This window comes from Candoia aspera, chromosome 2 (genome assembly GCF_035149785.1).
Source record: "Candoia aspera isolate rCanAsp1 chromosome 2, rCanAsp1.hap2, whole genome shotgun sequence".
NCBI lineage: Eukaryota > Metazoa > Chordata > Lepidosauria > Squamata > Boidae > Candoia > Candoia aspera.
Window position 1 is genome coordinate 145,580,052 of NC_086154.1, and position 22,249 is coordinate 145,602,300.

The window sequence follows — 22,249 nt, forward strand, 5'->3', positions numbered from 1 at the left end:
CTCAGGGATTCTGCAGATGTCTCCCATCTAAGGACTGTCAGGCTCTGCTGTCTTATGTTCTTACTCCAACACAGACAAGGCCTAGTAGGTGCTCTCTGATTTGTGAGTCTGAGCTATTCCTTCAGAATATATTACTCTCTTACAACTCTTCAGAATTGTTCTAATTAGGAAACATATTTATGTTTGTTTATTATTCATCTGAAGATAAGACTAAAGAGTTAATCAGACTGGAATACTGATCTGGACTGGCGTTTTACTGCTTTGTATTGATCACGACATCTACAGCTTCTACTGAACAACTTAGGATTTCTTACCCATGTCCTAAGTAAGTCCCATATCCAATATTTTATTATAAGCATCCATTACACTCACTTATTTCTTTTACTCACAGACACACACCTCACACAGATATGAGCAGAATTATCTAATATGTACTCTAAATACACATACTGGATATCTTCATCATGGTTTTACATTTTTTTAGTTGGTGTTCTAGATCACTGAACTAACAACAGCTTTATATATACTGTACATACTTTATTTTCACTATGAATAATGGGGAGTTTGATGACAGCCTATGGCCATATTTGTTTGCAATCACAGAATAAGGAGAAAAAGAAAACACACATCACTTTTAGAGATTATCAATTATCTCCATTTCTTCCTGGGTCACCTCTTAAAAAAGGCCAAGTGGTATTGATCTTTCCTAGATGGACAAGGAATGTCATATTATTTACAGTCTCTTACATCCCGTTCCCTGAGACCTGCTTTCACAAACTTAATTTCCAACAGTGCCAACAGCCTATTTGGATGCAAGATATAAAAGATTACAAACTGCACACTGATTATGCATTTGTAATAACTCAGAGGTGGAAGATTTGAGCTATAACTTACTATTTTGCAAATTATATCAGGAACCTACAGCTAGACTCATCATGCCTTTCTTAATCCAAGTGAATCATTCTAGTTGAGAAGAAAAAAGAAATTCCTGTTGATTGATGTTGATGAACATGTAACTAAACAAGTTGCATTGTTTGCAATGGTTTCAAGGAAGATACAAAAGCAGATGTTGACAAATAGCACTGTTTATATGAGAGGGGATGTGTTGAACTGATATGGATTGTTGTAATTTTATATGAATTTTGCTAAAACCTATGGTTGCAAATAAATGTATATACACATATCTTTAAAAAAGTATTCCTTTTTCCCCACAGGAGAGAGAAAATGTCTAGTGCTGCTACGGCATCTACAAATGAAACAGTGGCAGAAGGATTCATCTTAATTGAGTTGTCTGACCAGCCCAAAGCCCAGGTTATCTTCTTTCGGCTCCTGTTGATGGTGTACCTCATTAGTCTTCCTGGATAGGCCTCATCGTCATACCGATTATTGTGGACCCCCAACTTCATACTCCTATGTATTTTTTTATTTGTGTCCTCTCCTTAATAGATTTCATCCTCATCAACAATGTAGTTCCAGAGGTTCTTGCCAATTGCTTCATTTACAGGCCCACTATTACGTTCTCCAGATGTTTGTCTCAAAAGTATCTGGGTCTACTGCTTGTCTCAACAGAGTGCGTTCTCCTTGCAGTCATGGCATATGATCGCTTTGCAGCTATAGGCCAGCCCTTAAACTGTTTGCAGATGATGAGTTGGAGATTACGCATTTGGCTGGTTGCCACATCAGTGGCCCTGGCCTTCTTGTCATCCCTGATCAATGGGCTTTTGCAGCCCACTGACTTCTGTGGCCATTGCATTATCAACCATTTTGTCTGTGAACTACAATCTTTTGTCAAACTGGGTTGTTCCAACTCAGATACCAGTGAGGTCTTGATGCATGTTTCCAGCCTCTTTCGCTTAATCCCTCCCTTTGGCTTCATAGTTGTGACATATGGTCGCATAGGCCTGGCTGTAATGCGCATTCGCTCAGGTCATGGTTGCAGAAAGGCCTTCTCCGCTTGCAGCTCACACCGTGCTGTTGTCCACGTCTTTTATGGGACAATCATGATCATGTTCATGGTTCCAGAAAGAGAATCAGTTTCTGACAAGGAAAAAGTCTTATCTGTAATCTATGGAGCTCTGACTCCTATGCTGAATCCTGTAATTTACAGCCTGAGAAACAGGGATGTGAAAGGAGCTTTTTTGAAACTGGTTGGAAAAAAGCTATCAGAGTAAATCAGTGTCCACCTCTGTGTACTATCCAGAGGCACCTGCAGCTGGCAATTTTTCATCACAATTGGTTGTACGTAGTAAAAATTAGCTTTTCCCCATTATCATTGCATGGTGTTTCAACCATGGTACAGAATTCATGTCTGGCTGAAAATGGTGAAATCTCCCCTGTGTGACAGTCAGGCATTTACCTTGTTTTTGTAGCTGAGGGTGGGGTTTGCTGCCGGTTTATATACAGGAGCTTTCCCTGTCAGTTTGGTGGGGGTGTGGTTTCCTCCTTGGTGGTTCCTTGATTACAGCATTGCAAATCTAACAGAGTGTTTCAATTTCAGGGAAAACTACACACAACACTTGACCTATAACACAAGGTACTAGATTACCTCTGTGGTGATACAAGGGACCCTTACACACATGTTAGCTGAACTCCCTACCGGACCTATGGCATGCCCCACCACAAGTGCTTCGTTCCCTTGTAAGAAAACATTCACAGCAAAGTTGAATTGGCCCTGGGTGGTGACAGGGGAGGAATCAGAGAGGAACCAGGGGCCCAGGAAACCTCATTGTTTATATTCACTGACCATGTCTCAAAGACAGTACAGCTAGCATGCTGACCCAGTAGGAAGGGATAAATAAGAGGGACATCCAGATGGGTTTATCACAAACATTCCAAGGTCATGCTATAATTTACACTGCGTTTTTGTCTTGTCTTTGTGATAACCTACATAGTAGTAGGTTAATGGTCTATAAACGGTGGTTTTGGTTTTGTTCAGGGCTGCTCAGCAACTGCCAGTGCTTTGCTGGGAGCTGAGAGTAGGGGCGTGGTGGCTCCAAGGTTAAGACGCCAGGCTTGTCGACCAGAAGGTTGCAAGTTTGGCAGTTCGAGACCCGAGCACCATGTGATGGAGTGAGCTCCCGCACTTGCCCCAGCTCTTGCCAACCTAGCAATTTGAAGGCATGCAAATGCAAGTAGATAAATAGGTACCACTTTGGTGGGAAGGTAACAGTGTTCCTTGACTGTCATGCTGGCCACATGACTGCAGAAGCGTCTTTGGACAACGCTGGCTCTTCAGCCATGAAAGGGAGATGAGCACTTGCTGTTTACAACTGCCCTGCATCTGGGAGAGATTCTAGAACTTGAAAAGCAGGAGAACATGCCTCATGTCCTCTTTCAATGGTTCAAAAAGTAAGACATAAAATACTTCCACCTCTGATTTGCTTAACTCAGTGCTTCCCAAACCTGGGCACATTAAACAAAATTGGGTAAAAGTAGTTTTTTTGGGGGGGGGTAACGGCACATGAACCTGTTACACAATCACTACAGGGACATTTCAATTGACTTAAAGAGTTTTACCTATATTGAGTAAAAAGGACTCTCTGATAATTGGTTTTGGTAATGAAGGAAATCTTTTTGGAAGTGCTGGCTTAACTACTTAAACAAAGCAGGTGCTCCACTACAGAGCCAGCCTTTAAAATTGATCAGAATATTGCTCACAAAAGATCAAGTTCCTAAGGTGTTAAGCAGCCGTTCAGGTTCAGTACATAAAATATTATCAATACAAGTTGTTCAGGGCTTCAAGGCCGCAGCGGAAATTGGAACAAAAAGTGAAATGAGTCGTGTTTGAGATGGGTGGTGGGAAAAAGTGCTAAATAAATAAATAAATAAATGAAATGAAATGAATCTGCAGAAAAAGCCTTCTCAGATGCCAGTGGGGCAGCCATTCTAACACCAAAGGACTCTCAGTCAGCAAAGCAATTACTGTGTAGCCGTACAAAGGTGGAATGGGCCTCTGAATTTGTGCAGCTGCTGGGTAAAGAATGGGGAAGACCTGGAGTTTGAGAAATGGGATGAGATCACCTTGAAATCTGTAAACTACCATAAGAAGATTCCATGAGGGGAGGAGCAACTTAGAGGTTGATAGCTAGAAGAGTTGATTGGCTGACCCATCGCTTTAAGGAATCAAAACAAATTAAATTGGTTGATGGTACAATGAGAAAAAAAAAAAGGAAAAAAATGCAGTGCATGGTGTAACTAGAGTGTTGTGCATGCCAACTGGAGGAGGCTTTTCACATGATGGGTTATGTTGGGTGAGACTGAGATTTCAGCCAGAGAACCACCAATCACAACCTCAGAGTGTTGCACATTAAAGCTGTGCAGCCAGCAGCACACCACACACTTGTTCTTGGTGAGTAGTCAGGACACCGAAAGGCAGCAAGATTCAGGGCAACGTGACTTTCTGTTGGCTCTGGAATGGGAGGGGATTGTGGCAAAGAGGCTGGACTGGGATGGTTTGCTCTAAGGAGATCTGAGTAAAAAAAGGACCAACTAGCCATCCAATACGGTGTCCCAAGCTGTTTCACTTCTCGATCCTGTTGGGAATCCAGATTAGAATGGCCCTATATAATCATCATCATTCAAGAGAGCCTGGAAGTAGGAGGAAAGGGAAGACAAATGAGAGGGAGAGGAAAAGGTAATGTTTAAAGTTATCAAGTAGCTTTCTTTTGAGATTATAAGAATTCTTTTTTTATACCTCCAGGGGCAAATCCAGCGTTATCCTTCCCCTTGATCCACAATGGCCCACTAGCTATTTCCAGAGGACATATCCACAGGCCACTACTTGTACCTCACCATCCGTCCACAGCTGAGCCAGCCTGAGGGGACCTTTAAGTGCTCCGTTCTGGAAGCGACATTTTCCCTCTTAGCCCACCTCCAGACTCTATATGGGCAATGTAGGGTACATTGATGTGCATAGGGGAGAGGTCTGAAATGAAGGGTTCTAGGTCAGCAAATCTGGGCCTCCCATTGCTTCTGCCTGTTTCCTGTGGGACAGCCCCCTTCTGTCTATTCTCCTGCCCCTGGATACTCTTGTAGTTGTGAAGGACACCAGGATGCTGGCTTCCAGAGCCATTTCTTGCTACCAATGTTGTTAGCCTCTGAGAAGCTAAGAAAACTTAGCTGGTTTTGCTGTAATGGTTGCCTTTCTGGAAAAGGATGGCACTCTTCAATGTAAATATTGACATAATTTATCTGTTTGAGTTTCAACTGTTAATGGGCAGGAAATTCCCTTGACATTCCATTGAAGACCTGTCCTTGGAAATTTACCTTGGACTTCTAGTGAAATTGTTGATGCCATTTATCAACCACAGGGGAAAAGAAGAGAATGAAAAAACCTCTTTTGCCTCAAGGCACTCGCAGAGCTGTTTTCAGTGCCAGGGCAAAGAACAGATCCAGCATACTATCCTGCTTCAAGTGATGCTTTTCCTTCTCAAGTTCTTACGCAGAGGAGAAAATAACCACAGTGAGAAACACCAACCTTAGCAAAAGGACACGATATGAAGACTCTGAAATGAGCGGATGAGTTTTTTATGATGCTAGAACTGAATTTCATCAAACTCCAGTTTCTTTGGGAGCAAATATGTCCAAATATCTTTCCCTATATTGCTCTTCACAATTACTTGGGAATAGAAAAAAAAGCTGTTGACAGTTCATCACTGGAAGAACACCGGGTAAGCAAACCTTTAGAGGTAAAAAGACAAATGTAGAGGGTAATTGACGTGGGTAGGCATTTTTCTGTTTGTATCTATAAAAAACTGCAGTTCACTGAGACCTTGATCCAGAGAGGAGAGTTTGAAGCCGTGTCTTTAGATGCAGCTCTGCCTGGTGGCAATCCTATGCAGTTGCTACGAAGTGAGCCCGACTTGCAGGTGCCAGACTGCTGTGTTTGTGTGTTTGTGTGTATGTGTGAATTAACTGGTACCATTAAGTGAAGTAATGATCATCATTTAACTAACAATAATCCCAAAGTATTATTATAAGGAAAAAAAATCATTGCACTGTTTCTAACATAACAAAGCCAAGCAAATGAAAGGTAAGGCTGATTCCTTATTAGAGGTGCCTCAGGTTTAGAAACAACACTGTGCCCTACAACAATTGGACTCGCTTACAATTTACCCTGCGTGGCACCCACTCCTTTGCTCTTTCGGATCCAAAGAGGAAAGGGAGGCATCCTTGAGGCCAGCATTGGTCCTCCTTTGCACTGTGCATTGTCTGAGTGTTACTGCATTGCCTCTAATCAGTTGACTCAGGATGTTTTTGTTCTGTTTCAGTAGCTGGCAGATGAGGGTTTCTACTGACCCAGTAGGGGTGGGAATGGAGCTACTGCCTCCAGCTTGCTGCTTTCATTGGTTTTGGAAAGAGATTTCCCCATCTTCAATCTGGGATTGACTTTGGACACGTAGCTGAGGCAGAATGTAGTTCATTTAGTTTTGGCTTAGCATTATATTCAATCACTGCAGTTGCATAGAAATTTATTCCTTAATGCAGTGTGTGAACCTACCCATGTGGGAATCCAGCTAATGTATTCAGTAAGTCATGATTAAAACAAATTCTGTCTTGGCATGATCTGCAAAGCAGTCTTCGTATCAATGTGATTTTACTTTTTTTGTGTAACTTTGGCAATATAAAGATGGATGGTGAAAGTATTGCAACTCTCCCTAATGTAGTCAGTAATTTTATCATTCCTTCTTTCCTGCAGGAGAGAATGAGAGAGAATATGGTACGAACTTCAAATGAATCACTGGTGACTGAATTCATCCTAATTGGATTATCAGAATATCCCCGAGCTCAGATTATTCTGTTTTGCTTCCTCTTGATGGTGTATCTCATAAGTTCTCTTGGCAATGGGCTCATCATCATGTTGAGCATTGCCGACCCACAGCTTCACACCCCCATGTATTTCTTCATTTCTGTCCTTTCCACAATAGACTTTATTGTTACCAACAATGCACTTCCTGAAACCTTGGTGAACTGCTTCATCTACAGGCCCACAATTGCTTTCTCCAGATGTTTGTCCCAAATGTACCTTGGTGTATTTCTGGTTGCAACAGAGTGCATTGTCTTGGCTATCATGGCATATGATCGCTGGGCAGCTATATGCCAGCCCTTACACTACATGCAGATCATGAGTTGGAGATTATGCATTTATCTGATAGCCACATCAGTGGTCCTTGCCTTCCTGATAGCCCTGATCAGTGGTCTCTTGCAACCCACTGACTTCTGTGGCCATCACATCATCAACCATTTTGCATGTGAACTGCAATCTTTACTCAAATTGGCTTGCTCCAACAGATTCATCAGTGAGCTCTTTATGCAGGTTTCCTGCCTCTTTCTGCTAATCCCTCCCTTTGGCTTCATAGTTGTGACATATGGCCGCATCGGCCTGGCTATTCTGCATATAAGCTCTGCCCAGGGACGCAGAAAAGCCTTCTCCACCTGCAGTTCTCACCTTGCTGTGGTCAGTGTCTTTTATGGGACACTCATGATCATGTACTTGAGACCGGAAGGCAAATCCGTTTCTGAAAAGGACAAGGTCATCTCCTTAACATATGGGGCTCTGACTCCCATGCTCAATCCTCTGATCTACAGCGTGAGGAACAAGGATGTGAAGGCGGCTTTTTGGAAGTTTGTTGAAAGAAGAAAATTAATGTAATATACAGATGTGCTCCCCATGTACCATGTAAGTTCTTATTGCTGACAATCACTGGTTACCTCTGAAAAAAGCATTTAATAGCAACCATTACTGTTCCTATTAAACACAAGAGGAAATAAGCAATACTGAATTTTAAGGAAGAATGTGTTATGATTTCAACAACCAGAACTCCCAACAATTTTGGCGGGCATCAGGTTGGGGAATGCCATTATAAAATACCATATACTTGCAAACAACAGGAGAAGTTTAGGTGCTGAAGTATACCTCAAATTTGGGTTCAGCTTACCCATGGATTGGCATATCCGCAAGTATATATAATAATACTTTTTTAAAATACTGGTATATGCCATACTCGCAGATAAGTACATTCAATTTTTTTTAACCTAAATACAATGCAAAAATGGATAATCCGTGGATTATCCACAGATAAGCAGATTGTGAAAACTGAAACATATGAAAATTTCAAGGGTTGGCTTCTCTGTAGGTGGTGCATTTTTCTTGGCATTTTGGTTAAAAATTCAAAGGTTGCCTTATCCAAGGATGGGTATATAGACGAATATATACCCTAACAGAATTTAAATTGGAATGGTCTTCTAATGCCTGCCCCACCACAGCCTCCCAGGAATGAGCAGCAGAGATGCCAGCCATGGCCAATGCATGGAGGTTCTTCAGCTATGCCTGGCTGGTCTCAGGAGGCAGCATCTTTCTCTGAGATGGCACCTTTTGGCAGTGCAGGTGGGGATGGGACAGGCTTCTCCTTGGGGGGGAGGGCCCCGATGTGGAGCTTCAGTCCAGAGGCAGCCCATTGCCAAGGGAAGCAGGAATCCCGGTTTGCTTGAGGTGTGAATTGTTGGGCAGCAGCAGCTCTTTGGACAACTCACGGAGTGTGTGGCAGCAAGCCATTGGGGACCTGGATCTTTGGCTTGTCTAGGCAAAGCAGGGAGGAAGGCCTGGCGTGTGGTCTGGCTTCGGTGCTCACCCCGCCCCCTTGAACCTGCCTTTGGAGGTTTTGACCCAGAGCTAGAACTGCACTGCAAACCATTCCCCCCACTCCCCCACTTTTGTTCTAGCAGGGAAGGGGACGCACACCCTCAAGTGTGGAACTGTTTGCGCTTCTGGGGTAGCTTTGGCTGCTGCTGCTTTCAACAGAACCCATTGAGCAAACTGTCCGGGTTGACCTAATATGCAGAGGACACCATTCTCCACCATTCTCCACTCCTTATTTAATTTGGCCAGGCTCATTTCATTTTATTTATGCAGATGGTATTCTGTACCCAGCTTATGCACTTGCTTGGTTGTACTGTAGGTATATCTATAACAATAAATGGTATGTCTTCTTACCACTATGAATACAATTTAAACTTGTATTTTATCATTTTAAGGTGTGTAGCAGTCTATTTTACAAGGGTTTATAACAAACTATATTTTAATTGTACTACTCAACATTATTATAATCCTATATTTGTGACTACTGATGAAGGCTTCTAAGCTGAAACACATTTAGTCAGGCTTCTGGATGTTAGCTAGTAGGGTTGGTTGTTTATCCTTGTCTTTGTATTTATTTGTATATATTGTCTGTTTCGGGCCTTTTTCATTGTTTTTCATTGTTTTTTATTGTTACTATTGTATTTTATGTATGTGTTTATAATTCTACAGTACATCCAACACTAGTAAACAATATTTTATAGTATAATTTGTGGCCCATTACATTGTTACTTGACCTTGTTGCTACCTTCCCATAATATACTCTACATTAAACCTACAATAATGATATCCAGATGTGCCAATTTGCCCACTGGAATGTTGGATAGTTCAGACAAGACAGAGAAGCAGATTTCCAACTGATTAAGATTATGGATTAATTCATATTATTTATTTAGTTACAAGGTTCATAAGCCCCTCCAATCAAAACCAATTCTGAGCAGCACACAGTTTCCCATATTTGTAAATTCACATTAAAAACAACATTGAACATAGCAATATAAATAATAATATACTCTGGTCCATAGATGTTTTAAATGACATGACATATCATTTGCAACTGTGGAAAGGCAAACACCAATTTACCTCCATTTAAGAGGAGAAACGGGAAGGGTCTAGGTGAGTAGGCATTTGGAAATAATACCACATTGCATCTATATTCACTGAAAGACAAGATGTTTCGATTCCACCAGAGTAGGAGGATTTACTCAGAGGCAAAGTTTGTGAGTTTGTGCAGGCTATCAAAGGCATATGGGATCATGAATCTTGCTAGAAGTGTGGAAGACACACATAGCATCTTCTCCCCAAAACCCTAGGATCAGTGAGTATTGAAACTGTTGAAATAAGCCTTACTTAGCTTGTGCCTATGGCCTCCTATTAACTGTTGCATAAGATTCCACATCTTTTGATTTTGGTCCTTGAATGCTGCTGCAACTACTTTCCAAAGGAGATTGTGAGGTTGCTCAGGTTTTTTTGTTCACCCTGTCCACCACTGACGTTTGCATACTCCACAGACCGCTGCTGTCCTCAAAACAAGCAAACCACACTCCCTTCTAGCACTGACGATGTTACCTAGTCAGGTAGTGAGACAACAAAACAGCCAAGCTCAGAGAACCCCAAGGACTCCACGAAACGGGTCTTGTCTGAAACAAAAACAACATTCTAGGCAAGACAGTCATCTTAATCAGAGAAATTCTCCCCAGAAATGACAGTTGTAGTTTCTGCCATCTTAACACACCTTTTTCACCTTCATTCCATGCCCTCACATAGTTATTTTGCAAGAACATACAATTCATATTTGTCATAGTGATACCCGAATATGTTACCTTCTTCTCAATCTTAAAAGCTGTTTTAACCATCAATTCTGTTTGAACTTGTATTTTCACATTTTTTGTTAACATCTTTGTCTTCTGTTTATTAATCTTAACCTCTGCTAGTGCACCAAATTCTTTTAATTTGCTCATTAATGTTTCTTTAGGAGGCAGGATGTGATTTCACTTGAACCCTCCGAAATATGGTCTGTGGACACCCATCATCTGTCCATACCTTTCCAGTAGTCGGTAGCAAACAATGTGCAACAAGGGGCAGAGGGGAGAAAGTGATGTGTTCACATGCTCAGAAGAGTCTTGATCATATACTTTTGTATCAGTCCCAAACTTCTTGTCCTTCAATAGTGTTTTGTATATAGAGATATATATAGATATAGTTATCATGTATAAAAACAAAATTCCATGACTTTTTTCAACTGTTCATCCATCATTCCCAAAAGAAAAGCCTCCAGTTTCAACTGTATATTAATCTTTAAAATCCTCTGTATTGTTGTTTACTCATTCAGTCGCTTCCGACTCTTCGTGACTTCATGGACCAACCCACGCCAGAGCTTCCTGTCGGTCGTCAACACCCCCAGCTCCCCCAGGGACGAGTCCGTCACCTCTAGAATATCATCCATCCACCTTGCCCTTGGTCGGCCCCTCTTCCTTTTGCCCTCCACTCTTCCTAGCATCAGCATCTTCTCCAGGGTGTCCTGTCTTCTCATTGTGTGGCCAAAGTATTTCAGTTTTGCCTTGAATATCATTCCCTCAAGTGAGCAGTCTGGCTTTATTTCCTGGAGGATGGACTGGTTTGATCTTCTGGCAGTCCAAGGCACTCTCAGAATTTTCCTCCAACACCACAGTTCCAAAGCATCGATCTTCCTTCTCTCAGCCTTCCTTATGGTCCAGCTCTCGCAGCCATATGTTACTACGGGGAACACCATTGCTTTAACTATGCGGGCCTTTGTTGTCAGTGAGATGTCTCTGCTCTTAACTATTTTATTGAGATTGGTCATTGCTCTTCTCCCAAGGATTAAGCGTCTTCTGATTTCCTGACTGCAGTCAGCATCTGCAGTAATCTTCGCACCTAGAAATACAAAGTCTTTCACTGCTTCTACATTTTCTCCCTCTATTTGCCAGTTATCGATCAAGCTGGTTCCCATAATCTTGGTTTTTTTGAGGTTTAGCTGCAAGCCAGCTTTTGCACTTTCTTCTTTCACCTTCATCATAAGGCTCCTCAGTTCCTCTTCGCTTTCAGCCATCAAAGTGGTATCATCTGCATATCTGAGATTGTTAACGTTTCTTCCAGCGATTTTAACTCCAGCGTTGGATTCCTCAAGCCCAGCTTGTTGTGTGATGTGTTCTGCATACAAGTTGAATAGGTAGGGTGAGAGTATAGAGCCCTGCCATACTCCTTTCCCAATCTTAAACCAGTCCGTTGTTCCGTGGTCTGTTCTTACTGTTGCTACTTGGTCATTATACAGATTCTACAGGAGGCAGACAAGATGACTTGGTATCCCCATACCATTAAGAACTTGCAACAATTTGTTATGGTCCACACAGTCAAAGGCTTTAGAATAGTCAATAAAACAGAAATAGATGTTTTTCTGAAACTCCCTGGCTTTTTCCATTGTTGTTGTTTATTCGTTTAGTCGCTTCCGACTCTTCGTGACTTCATGGACCAGCGCACGCCAGAGCTTCCTGTCGGTCGTCAACACCCCCAGCTCCCCCAGGGACGAGTCCGTCACCTCTAGAATATCATCCATCCACCTTGCCCTTGGTCGGCCCCTCTTCCTTTTGCCTTCCACTCTCCCTAGCATCAGCATCTTCTCCAGGGTGTCCTGTCTTCTCATTATGTGGCCAAAGTATTTCAGTTTGGCCTTTAATATCATTCCCTCAAGTGAGCAGTCTGGCTTTATTTCCTGGAGGATGGACTGGTTTGATCTTCTTGCAGTCCAAGGCACTCTCAGAATTTTCCTCCAACACCACAGTTCAAAAGCATCGATCTTCCTTCGCTCAGCCTTCCTTATGGTCCAGCTCTCGCAACCATATGTTACTATGGGGAACACCATTGCTTTAACTATGCGGACCTTTGTTGTCAGTGTGATGTCTCTGCTCTTAACTATTTTATCGAGATTTGTCATTGCTCTTCTTCCAAGGATTAAGCGTCTTCTGATTTCCTGACTGCAGTCAGCATCTGCAGTAATCTTCGCACCTAGGAATACAAAGTCTTTCACTGCTTCTACATTTTCTCCCTCTATTTGCCAGTTATCAATCAAGCTGGTTGCCATAATCTTGGTTTTTTTGAGGTTTAGCTGCAAACCAGCTTTTGCACTTTCTTCTTTCACCTTCATCATAAGGCTCCTCAGTTCCTCTTCGCTTTCAGCCATCAAAGTGGTATCATCTGCATATCTGAGATTGTTAATGTTTCTTCCAGAGATTTTAACTCCAGCCTTGGATTCCTCAAGGCCAGCTTGTCGCATGATGTGTTCTGCGTACAAGTTGAATAGGTAGGGTGAGAGGATACAGCCCTGCCGTACTCCTTTCCCAATCTTAAACCAGTCTGTTGTTCCGTGGTCTGTTCTTACTGTTGCTACTTGGTCGTTATACAGATTCTTCAGGAGGCATACAAGATGACTTGGTATCCCCATACCACTAAGAACCTGCCACAATTTGTTATGGTCCACACAGTCAAAGGCTTTAGAATAGTCAATAAAACAGAAATAGATGTTTTTCTGAAACTCCCTGGCTTTTTCCATTATCCAGCGGATATTGGCAATTTGGTCTCTAGTTCCTCTGCCTTTTCTAAACCCAGCTTGTACATCTGGCAATTCTCGCTCCATGAACTGCTGAAGTCTACCTTGCAGGATCTTGAGCATTACCTTACTGGCATGTGAAGTGAGTGCCACTGTTCGATAGTTTGAACATTCTTTAGTGTTTCCCTTTTTTGGTATGGGGATATAAGTTGATTTTTTCCAGTCTGATGGCCATTCTTGTGTTTTCCAAATTTGCTGGCATATAGCATGCATTACCTTGACAGCATCATCTTGCAAGATTTTGAATAGTTCAGCTGGGATGCCGTCGTCTCCTGTTGCCTTGTTATTAGCAATGCTTCTTAAGGCCCACTCAACCTCACTCTTCAGGATGTCTGGCTCTAGCTCACTGACCACCCCATCAAAGCTATCCCCGATATTGTTATCCTTCCTATACAGGTCTTCTGTATATTCTTGCCACCTTTTCTTGATCTCTTCTTCTTCTGTTAGGTCCTTGCCATCTTTGTTTTTGATCATACCCATTTTTACCTGGAATTTACCTCCAATGTTTCTAATTTTCTGGAAGAGGTCTCTTGTCCTTCCTATTCTATTGTCTTCTTCCACTTCCGCGCATTGCTTGTTTAAAAATAATTCCTTATCTCTTCTGGCTAACCTCTGGAATTTTGCATTTAATTGGGCATATCTCCCCCTATCACTGTTGCCTTTTGCTTTCCTTCTTTCTTGGGCTACTTCTAGTGTCTCAGCAGACAGCCATTTTGCCTTCTTGGTTTTCTCTTTCTTTGGGATGTATTTTGTTGCCGCCTCCTGAACAATGCTGCCAACTTCTGTCCAGAGTTCTTCCGGGACCCTATCTACTAAGTCCAGTCCCTTAAATCTATTCTTCACCTCCACTGCATATTCCTTAGGAATATTAGTGAGCTCATATCTAGCTGATCTGTGGGTCTTCCCTAATCTCTTTAGTCTGATCCTAAATTGTGCAAGAAGAAGTTCGTGATCTGAACTACAGTCAGCTCCAGGCCTTGTTTTTACCGACTGTACAGATGTCCGCCACCTTTGGCTGCAAAGGATGTAATCAATCTGATTTCGGTGTTGTCCATCTGGTGAAGTCTATGTATAAAGCCGTCTCTTAGGTTGTTGGAAGAGAGTGTTTGTTATGCAGAGTGAGTTGTCTTGGCAAAATTCTATCAGCCTATGTCCTGCTTCATTTTGTTCTCCCAGGCCATACTTACCTGTAATTCGAGGTGTCATTTGACTGCCCACCTTAGCATTCCAGTCTCCTGTGATGAAAATAACATCTCTTTTAGGCGTGTTGTCCAGTAGGTGCTGCAGATCCTCATAGAACTGCTCTACTTCAGCTTCTTCAGCATTTGTGGTTGGGGCGTATATTTGGATCACTGTGATGTTAGATGGCTTGCCCTGAATTCGAATTGAGATCATTCTGTCGTTTTTTGGGTTGTATCCAAGCACTGCTTTAGCCACTTTACTATTAATTATGAAGGCTACTCCATTTCTTCTGTGGTCCTCTTGTCCACAGTAGTAGATCTGGTGGTCATTTGATGTGAAGTGGCCCATTCCAGTCCATTTCAGTTCACTGACGCCCAGAATGTCTATCTTTAATCTTGACATCTCACCAATAACCACATCCAATTTGCCCTGGCTCATAGATCTTACATTCCAGGTTCCAATGGTGTGTTGATCCTTAGAACATCGGATTCGCCGTTCACCACCAGCACCGTCGGCCGCTAGCCGTCCTTTCGGCTTTGAGCTAGCTGCGTCATCATGTCTGGGGCTAGTTGAGCTCATCCTCTGTTCCTCCCCAGTAGCATTTTGACCATCTTCCGACCTGGGGGTCTCACCTTCCGATGGTATACCGACATATCTCTGGTTGTACTGATCCATTTAGTTTTCACGGCAAGAATACTGGGGTGGGTTGCCATTACCTTCCCCAGGGATCGCATTTAGTCTGACCTCTCTGTCATGACCTTCCCGTCTTGGGTGGCCCTTCACGGTTTAGCTCATGGCATCATTGAGGTGCTCAAGCTCCAGCACCACGACAAGGTAACGATCCTTTGCTGAAGGGCTTTTTCCATTATCCAGCGGATATTGGCAATTTGGTCCCTAGTTCCTCTGCCTTTTCTAAACCCAGCTTGCACATCTGGCAATTCTCGCTCCATGAATTGCTGAAGTCTACCTTGCAGGACCTTGAGCATTACCTTACTGGCATGTGAAATGAGTGCCAGTGTTCGATAGTTTGAACATTCTTTAGTGTTTCCCTTTTTTGGTATGGGGATGTAAGTTGATTTTTTCCAATCTGATGGCCATTCCTGTGTTTTCCAAATTTGCTGGCATATAGCATGCATTACCTTGACAGCATCATCTTGCAAGATTTTGAACAGTTCAGCTGGGATGCCGTCGTCTCCTGCTGCCTTGTTATTAACAATGCTTCTTAAGGCCCATTCAAACTCACTCTTCAGGATGTCTGGCTCTAGCTCACTAACCACACCGTCAAAGCTATCCCCGATATTGTTATCCTTCCTATACAGATCTTCCGTATATTCTTGCCACCTTTTCTTGATCTCTTCTTCTTCTGTTAGGCCCTTGCCATCTTTGTTTTTGATCATACCCATTTTTGCCTGGAATTTACCTCCAATGTTTCTAATTTTCTGGAAGACGTCTCTTGTCCTTCCTATTCTATTGTCTTCTTCCACTTCCACGTATTGCTTGTTTAAAAATAATTCCTTATCTCTTCTGGCTAGCCTCTGGAATTTTGCATTTAATTGGGCATAGCTCCCCCTATCACTGTTGCCTTTTGCTTTCCTTCTTTCTTGGGCTACTTCTAGTGTCTCAGCAGACAGCCACTTTGCCTTCTTGGTTTTCTCTTTCTTTGGGATGTATTTTGTTGCCGCCTCCTGAACAATGTTGCGAACTTCTGTCCAGAGTTCTTCTGGGACCCTATCTACTAAGTCCAGTCCCTTAAATCGATTCTTTACCTCCACTGCATATTCCTGAGGGATATTAGTGAGCTCATATCTAGCTGATCTGTGGGTCTTCCCTAATCTCTTTAGTCTGATCCTAAATTGTGCAAGAAGAAGTTCATGATCAGAACTACAGTCAGCTCCAGGTCTTGTTTTTACTGACTGTATAGATGACCGCCACCTTTGGCTGCAAAGGATGTAGTCAATCTGATTTTGGTGTTGTCCATCTGGTGAAGTCCACGTATAAAGCCGTCTCTTAGGTTGTTGGAAGAGAGTGTTCGTTATGCAGAGTGAGTTGTCTTGGCAAAATTCTATCAGCCTACGTCCTGCTTCATTTTGTTCTCCAAGGCCATGCTTACCTGTAATTCCAGGTGTCATTTGACTGCCCACCTTAGCATTCCAGTCTCCCGTGATGAAAATAACATCTCTTTTAGGCGTGTTGTCCAGTAGGTGCTGCAGATCCTCATAGAACTGCTCTACTTCAGCTTCTTCAGCATTTGTGGTTGGGGCGTATATTTGGATCACTGTGATGTTAGATGGCTTGCCCTGAATTCGAATTGAGATCATTCTGTCGTTTTTTGGGTTGTATCCAAGCACTGCTTTAGCCACTTTACTATTAATTATGAAGGCTACTCCATTTCTTCTGTGGTCCTCTTGTCCACAGTAGTAGATCTGGTGGTCATTTGATGTGAAGTGGCCCATTCCAGTCCATTTCAGTTCACTGACGCCCAGAATGTCTATCTTTAATCTTGACATCTCACCAATAACCACATCCAATTTGCCCTGGCTCATAGATCTTACATTCCAGGTTCCAATGGTGTGTTGATCCTTAGAACATCGGATTCGCCGTTCACCACCAGCACCGTCGGCCGCTAGCCGTCCTTTCGGCTTTGAGCTAGCTGCGTCATCATGTCTGGGGCTAGTTGAGCTCATCCTCTGTTCCTCCCCAGTAGCATTTTGACCATCTTCCGACCTGGGGGTCTCACCTTCCGATGGTATACCGACATATCTCTGGTTGTACTGATCCATTTAGTTTTCACGGCAAGAATACTGGGGTGGGTTGCCATTACCTTCCCCAGGGATCGCATTTAGTCTGACCTCTCTGTCATGACCTTCCCGTCTTGGGTGGCCCTTCACGGTTTAGCTCATGGCATCATTGAGGTGCTCAAGCTCCAGCACCACGACAAGGTAACGATCCTTTGCTGAAGGGCTTTTTCCATTATCCAGCGGATATTGGCAATTTGGTCCCTAGTTCCTCTGCCTTTTCTAAACCCAGCTTGCACATCTGGCAATTCTCGCTCCATGAATTGCTGAAGTCTACCTTGCAGGACCTTGAGCATTACCTTACTGGCATGTGAAATGAGTGCCAGTGTTCGATAGTTTGAACATTCTTTAGTGTTTCCCTTTTTTGGTATGGGGATGTAAGTTGATTTTTTCCAATCTGATGGCCATTCCTGTGTTTTCCAAATTTGCTGGCATATAGCATGCATTACCTTGACAGCATCATCTTGCAAGATTTTGAACAGTTCAGCTGGGATGCCGTCGTCTCCTGCTGCCTTGTTATTAACAATGCTTCTTAAGGCCCATTCAAACTCACTCTTCAGGATGTCTGGCTCTAGCTCACTAACCACACCGTCAAAGCTATCCCCGATATTGTTATCCTTCCTATACAGATCTTCCGTATATTCTTGCCACCTTTTCTTGATCTCTTCTTCTTCTGTTAGGCCCTTGCCATCTTTGTTTTTGATCATACCCATTTTTGCCTGGAATTTACCTCCAATGTTTCTAATTTTCTGGAAGACGTCTCTTGTCCTTCCTATTCTATTGTCTTCTTCCACTTCCACGTATTGCTTGTTTAAAAATAATTCCTTATCTCTTCTGGCTAGCCTCTGGAATTTTGCATTTAATTGGGCATAGCTCCCCCTATCACTGTTGCCTTTTGCTTTCCTTCTTTCTTGGGCTACTTCTAGTGTCTCAGCAGACAGCCACTTTGCCTTCTTGGTTTTCTCTTTCTTTGGGATGTATTTTGTTGCCGCCTCCTGAACAATGTTGCGAACTTCTGTCCAGAGTTCTTCTGGGACCCTATCTACTAAGTCCAGTCCCTTAAATCGATTCTTTACCTCCACTGCATATTCCTGAGGGATATTAGTGAGCTCATATCTAGCTGATCTGTGGGTCTTCCCTAATCTCTTTAGTCTGATCCTAAATTGTGCAAGAAGAAGTTCATGATCAGAACTACAGTCAGCTCCAGGTCTTGTTTTTACTGACTGTATAGATGACCGCCACCTTTGGCTGCAAAGGATGTAGTCAATCTGATTTCGGTGTTGTCCATCTGGTGAAGTCCACGTATAAAGCCGTCTCTTAGGTTGTTGGAAGAGAGTGTTCGTTATGCAGAGTGAGTTGTCTTGGCAAAATTCTATCAGCCTACGTCCTGCTTCATTTTGTTCTCCAAGGCCATGCTTACCTGTAATTCCAGGTGTCATTTGACTGCCCACCTTAGCATTCCAGTCTCCCGTGATGAAAATAACATCTCTTTTAGGCATGTTGTCCAGTAGGTGCTGCAGATCCTCATAGAACTGCTGTACTTCAGCTTCTTCAGCATCTGTGGTTGGGGCGTATATTTGGATCACTGTGATGTTAGATGGCTTGCCCTGAATTCGAATTGAGATCATTCTGTCATTTTTTGGATTGTATCCAAGCACTGCTTTAGCCACTTTACTATTAATTATGAAGGCTACTCCATTTCTTCTGTGGTCCTCTTGTCCACAGTAATAGATCTGGTGGTCATTTGATGTGAAGTGGCCCATTCCAGTCCATTTCAGTTCGCTGATGCCCAAAATGTCTATCTTTAATCTTGACATCTCACCAATAACCACATCCAATTTGCCCTGGCTCATAGATCTTACATTCCAGGTTCCAATGGTGTGTTGATCCTTAGAACATCGGATTCGCTGTTCACCACCAGCACCGTCGGCCGCTAGCCATCCTTTCGGCTTTGAGCTAGCTGCGTCATCACATCTGGGGCTAGTTGAGCTCATCCTCTGTTCCTCCCCAGTAGCATTTTGAGCATCTTCCGACCTGGGGGTCTCATCTTCCGATGGTATACCGACATATCTTTGGTTGTACTGATCCATTTAGTTTTCATGGCAAGAATACTGGGGTGGGTTGCCATTACCTTCCCCAGGGATCGCATTTAGTCTGACCTCTCTGTCACGACCTTCCTGTCTTGGGTGGCCCTTCACGGTTTAGCTCATGGCATCATTGAGGTGCTCAAGCTCCAGCACCACAACAAGGTAACGATCCTTTGCTGAAGATCCTCTGTATTAGTGTATGTATTTGAATCCAGAACTTCCCAGCTTTTTTACACATCCACCAAACATGATAAAATGTCCCTTCTTCTTGTTCACATCTGCAACAAACATTTGATGTACCTTTATACATTCTAGACAATTTCTTTGGTGAAATATACCAAAGATACATCGTTTTGTCAAAATTCTCTTTAAGATTATTATGCAGTGTAAATTTCAATCCTCTCAGCCACATATTTTCCCATTGTTCCATCTGTATATTATAACCAAAATATTTAGCCTACTTCATCACACATTCTTTCAGTTGTTCTTCTTCTGTTTCAAATTTCAACAAAAGTTTATACATTTTAGGAATTAAATATTTGTCATTTGTAGGCAGTTCTATTTAAAGTTCAGTCTTACAATATTCAAAACCATGAATTCTTTTGTCTACTTTAAATCTTTCTAATAACTGTACATGAGAAAACCATTGAGAAGGATTTCCCTCTGCCACCAGATCTTCTCTTGATTTTGTTTTACATCCCCCTGACAAAATTCCAGTATCTCACGACGTTAGCCATTTTTGTTTGCTTATTATTTCTCACCCAGAAAATGTTTCTTGAGCTGAGAGCCACAAAGGTGTTTTTGGGCACAACCTGGGTTTGGTTCTATTCCATATTCTCACTATGCCACGTCTAACATATGATATTTAAAATCTACATTAAACTTGACTTTGCCGTACCACAAATATCCCTCCCACCCAAATCTCAGGTCGTGTCCTTCAAAAGCCTTCTATTTCTCAGCAGCACCCCCTCTTTCCTCCAAACCAAACAGCAAGCTGCAAAATACAATTTCAAACCAAGTAAACCCAATCCTCCTCTTTCCTTTGCATCTTGTGACACCTTATCTTTAATTCGCGGTTTTCTTTTTCCTTGCCACACAAATTTAGATATATCCTTCTGCCACTGTATAAATGGTGCATCAGTTCATAAACAGGGATTAACAGCACACAACAATCAAGCAGTAAACAACAGCCTAATCAAGGAACTACCAAGGAGAAAACAGCACCCCCACCAACACTGACACGGCAAGCTGCTGTATCAGAACAAGCAAACCACACTCCCTTCTCGCACTGAAGATGTTACCTGGTTGGGTAATGAAACAACAAAACAGCCAAGCTCAGAGAACCCCAAGGACTCCACAAAACGGTTCTTGTCTGAAACAAAAACAACGTTCTAGGCAAGACAGTCATCTCAATCAGGGAAATTCTCCCCAGAAATGAGAGTTATAGTTTCTGCCATCTTAACACACCTTTTTCACCTTCATTCCATGCCCTAATTTAGTTATTTTGCAAGAACATACAATTCATATTTGTCATAGTGATACCCGAATATGTTACCTTCTTCTCAATCTTAAAAGGTGTTTTATTCATCAATTCTGTTTGAACTTGAATTTTCACATTTTTTGTTAACATCTTTGTCTTCTGTTTATTAATCTTAACCTCTGCTAGTGCACCAAATTCTTTTAATTTGCTCATTAATGTTTCTTTTTTTAATAAGTTTTTTATTAAATTTGAAGCAAAGATAAAAACTACAAAAAAGCAAAAAACTACAAAAACAACAACAAAAAAAGAAACTAAAAATGTGAAACACAAGAAAAAGAATTTTCAAAGATTACATAAACAGGTGACTTCTGACTTCCAACAAGAATATACAGCAATTTCCATAAACAATCCCTTCCTCTATGTCAAACCAATATCACATTATTTTTATAAATCATTCCATTAGCACATATATAAATCACTAAATTGCTCCTTCCTCTTATATTAAGGGAAAAAAAGAAGTATATAAGTCTCTATATCAACTGCCTTCCCCCAGAAAACAACATTTATTTAATTATTTCCTTCCTACCACTCTTCTATAGATTTCTGTCCACTATAATAAAAATCAAATTATAAAAACATATACGTTGTCTACTTTTATAATTAATATTACTATAACAATCTTAACCCTATTAAAGCTAAAAACCAATTATTATTCTACCTTATAAATCTTAAAAATCAAACAAATCTTAAAAAGAATCCAGTAAGTCTTAATCCAAATTAAAGAGAAATGAAATCATAAAAGCCTCATTATCAATCCAATTAAACATTCTTAAACTTTTACCCCACTTCAAAATATACCAAGACATTGATGTATTTCCATATTACACACAAGGCATTTTTTCATACAGAAATCAAACAGCCCAACTGCCCCCCTTAAAAACTCAGACATCTCCGCAAAGGACCTCCTACAGAATAGGGCTTCTTCTTTCCCATTAGATTCAGCCAGAAAAACAACTCTGTTTGTGATTTGCAATTCAGGCTGTCCCTTTAACTGTCATGTTCACTGTTTCGATGTTCTGTTAACATCGTAACGTTTCACATGTCAAACCGTCGATCCGTGTATTACATGCTTGAACGCTTCCTGGTATTTTCCATTATTGCTGTGCTCTTTATTTTGCTACTTTGGAATGTATGTTTGGGTTTGCAACTCTGTTCAAGGTTACTTTCCCAGGCACATGTAACGGTTGCTAGCACCTGGGTGGGGGTGGTTGCTAATGAGCGCTCGGGGCGGGACTGGGTTGGAAGCAAGGCTTTTAAGTTTGTATTTGGCGCGCTTTTGCTCATTCTCAGCTTTCTCTGTATTTGCATACTATTCCTTTAATAAATCAGTTATCTTTAAGCCCGGGCTTGTGAGACTGAGTATTTGGGATTAGGCAACCATTACAT

At 42.0% G+C, this 22,249-nt stretch overlaps 1 protein-coding gene across 1 annotated transcript in view; it reads left to right on the forward strand.

The window, feature by feature from the left end:
- The first annotated feature begins 5,171 nt into the window (after positions 1–5,171).
- LOC134490098 (olfactory receptor 13H1-like) overlaps positions 5,172–22,249 on the forward strand; it is a 41,848-nt gene continuing 24,770 nt past the window's right edge. Inside the window, exon 1 of the mRNA XM_063292979.1 lies at positions 5,172–5,669. Within this exon, the coding sequence (XP_063149049.1) occupies positions 5,529–5,669 (141 nt within the window). The 5' untranslated portion in view covers positions 5,172–5,528. The remainder of the gene's footprint in view (positions 5,670–22,249) is intronic.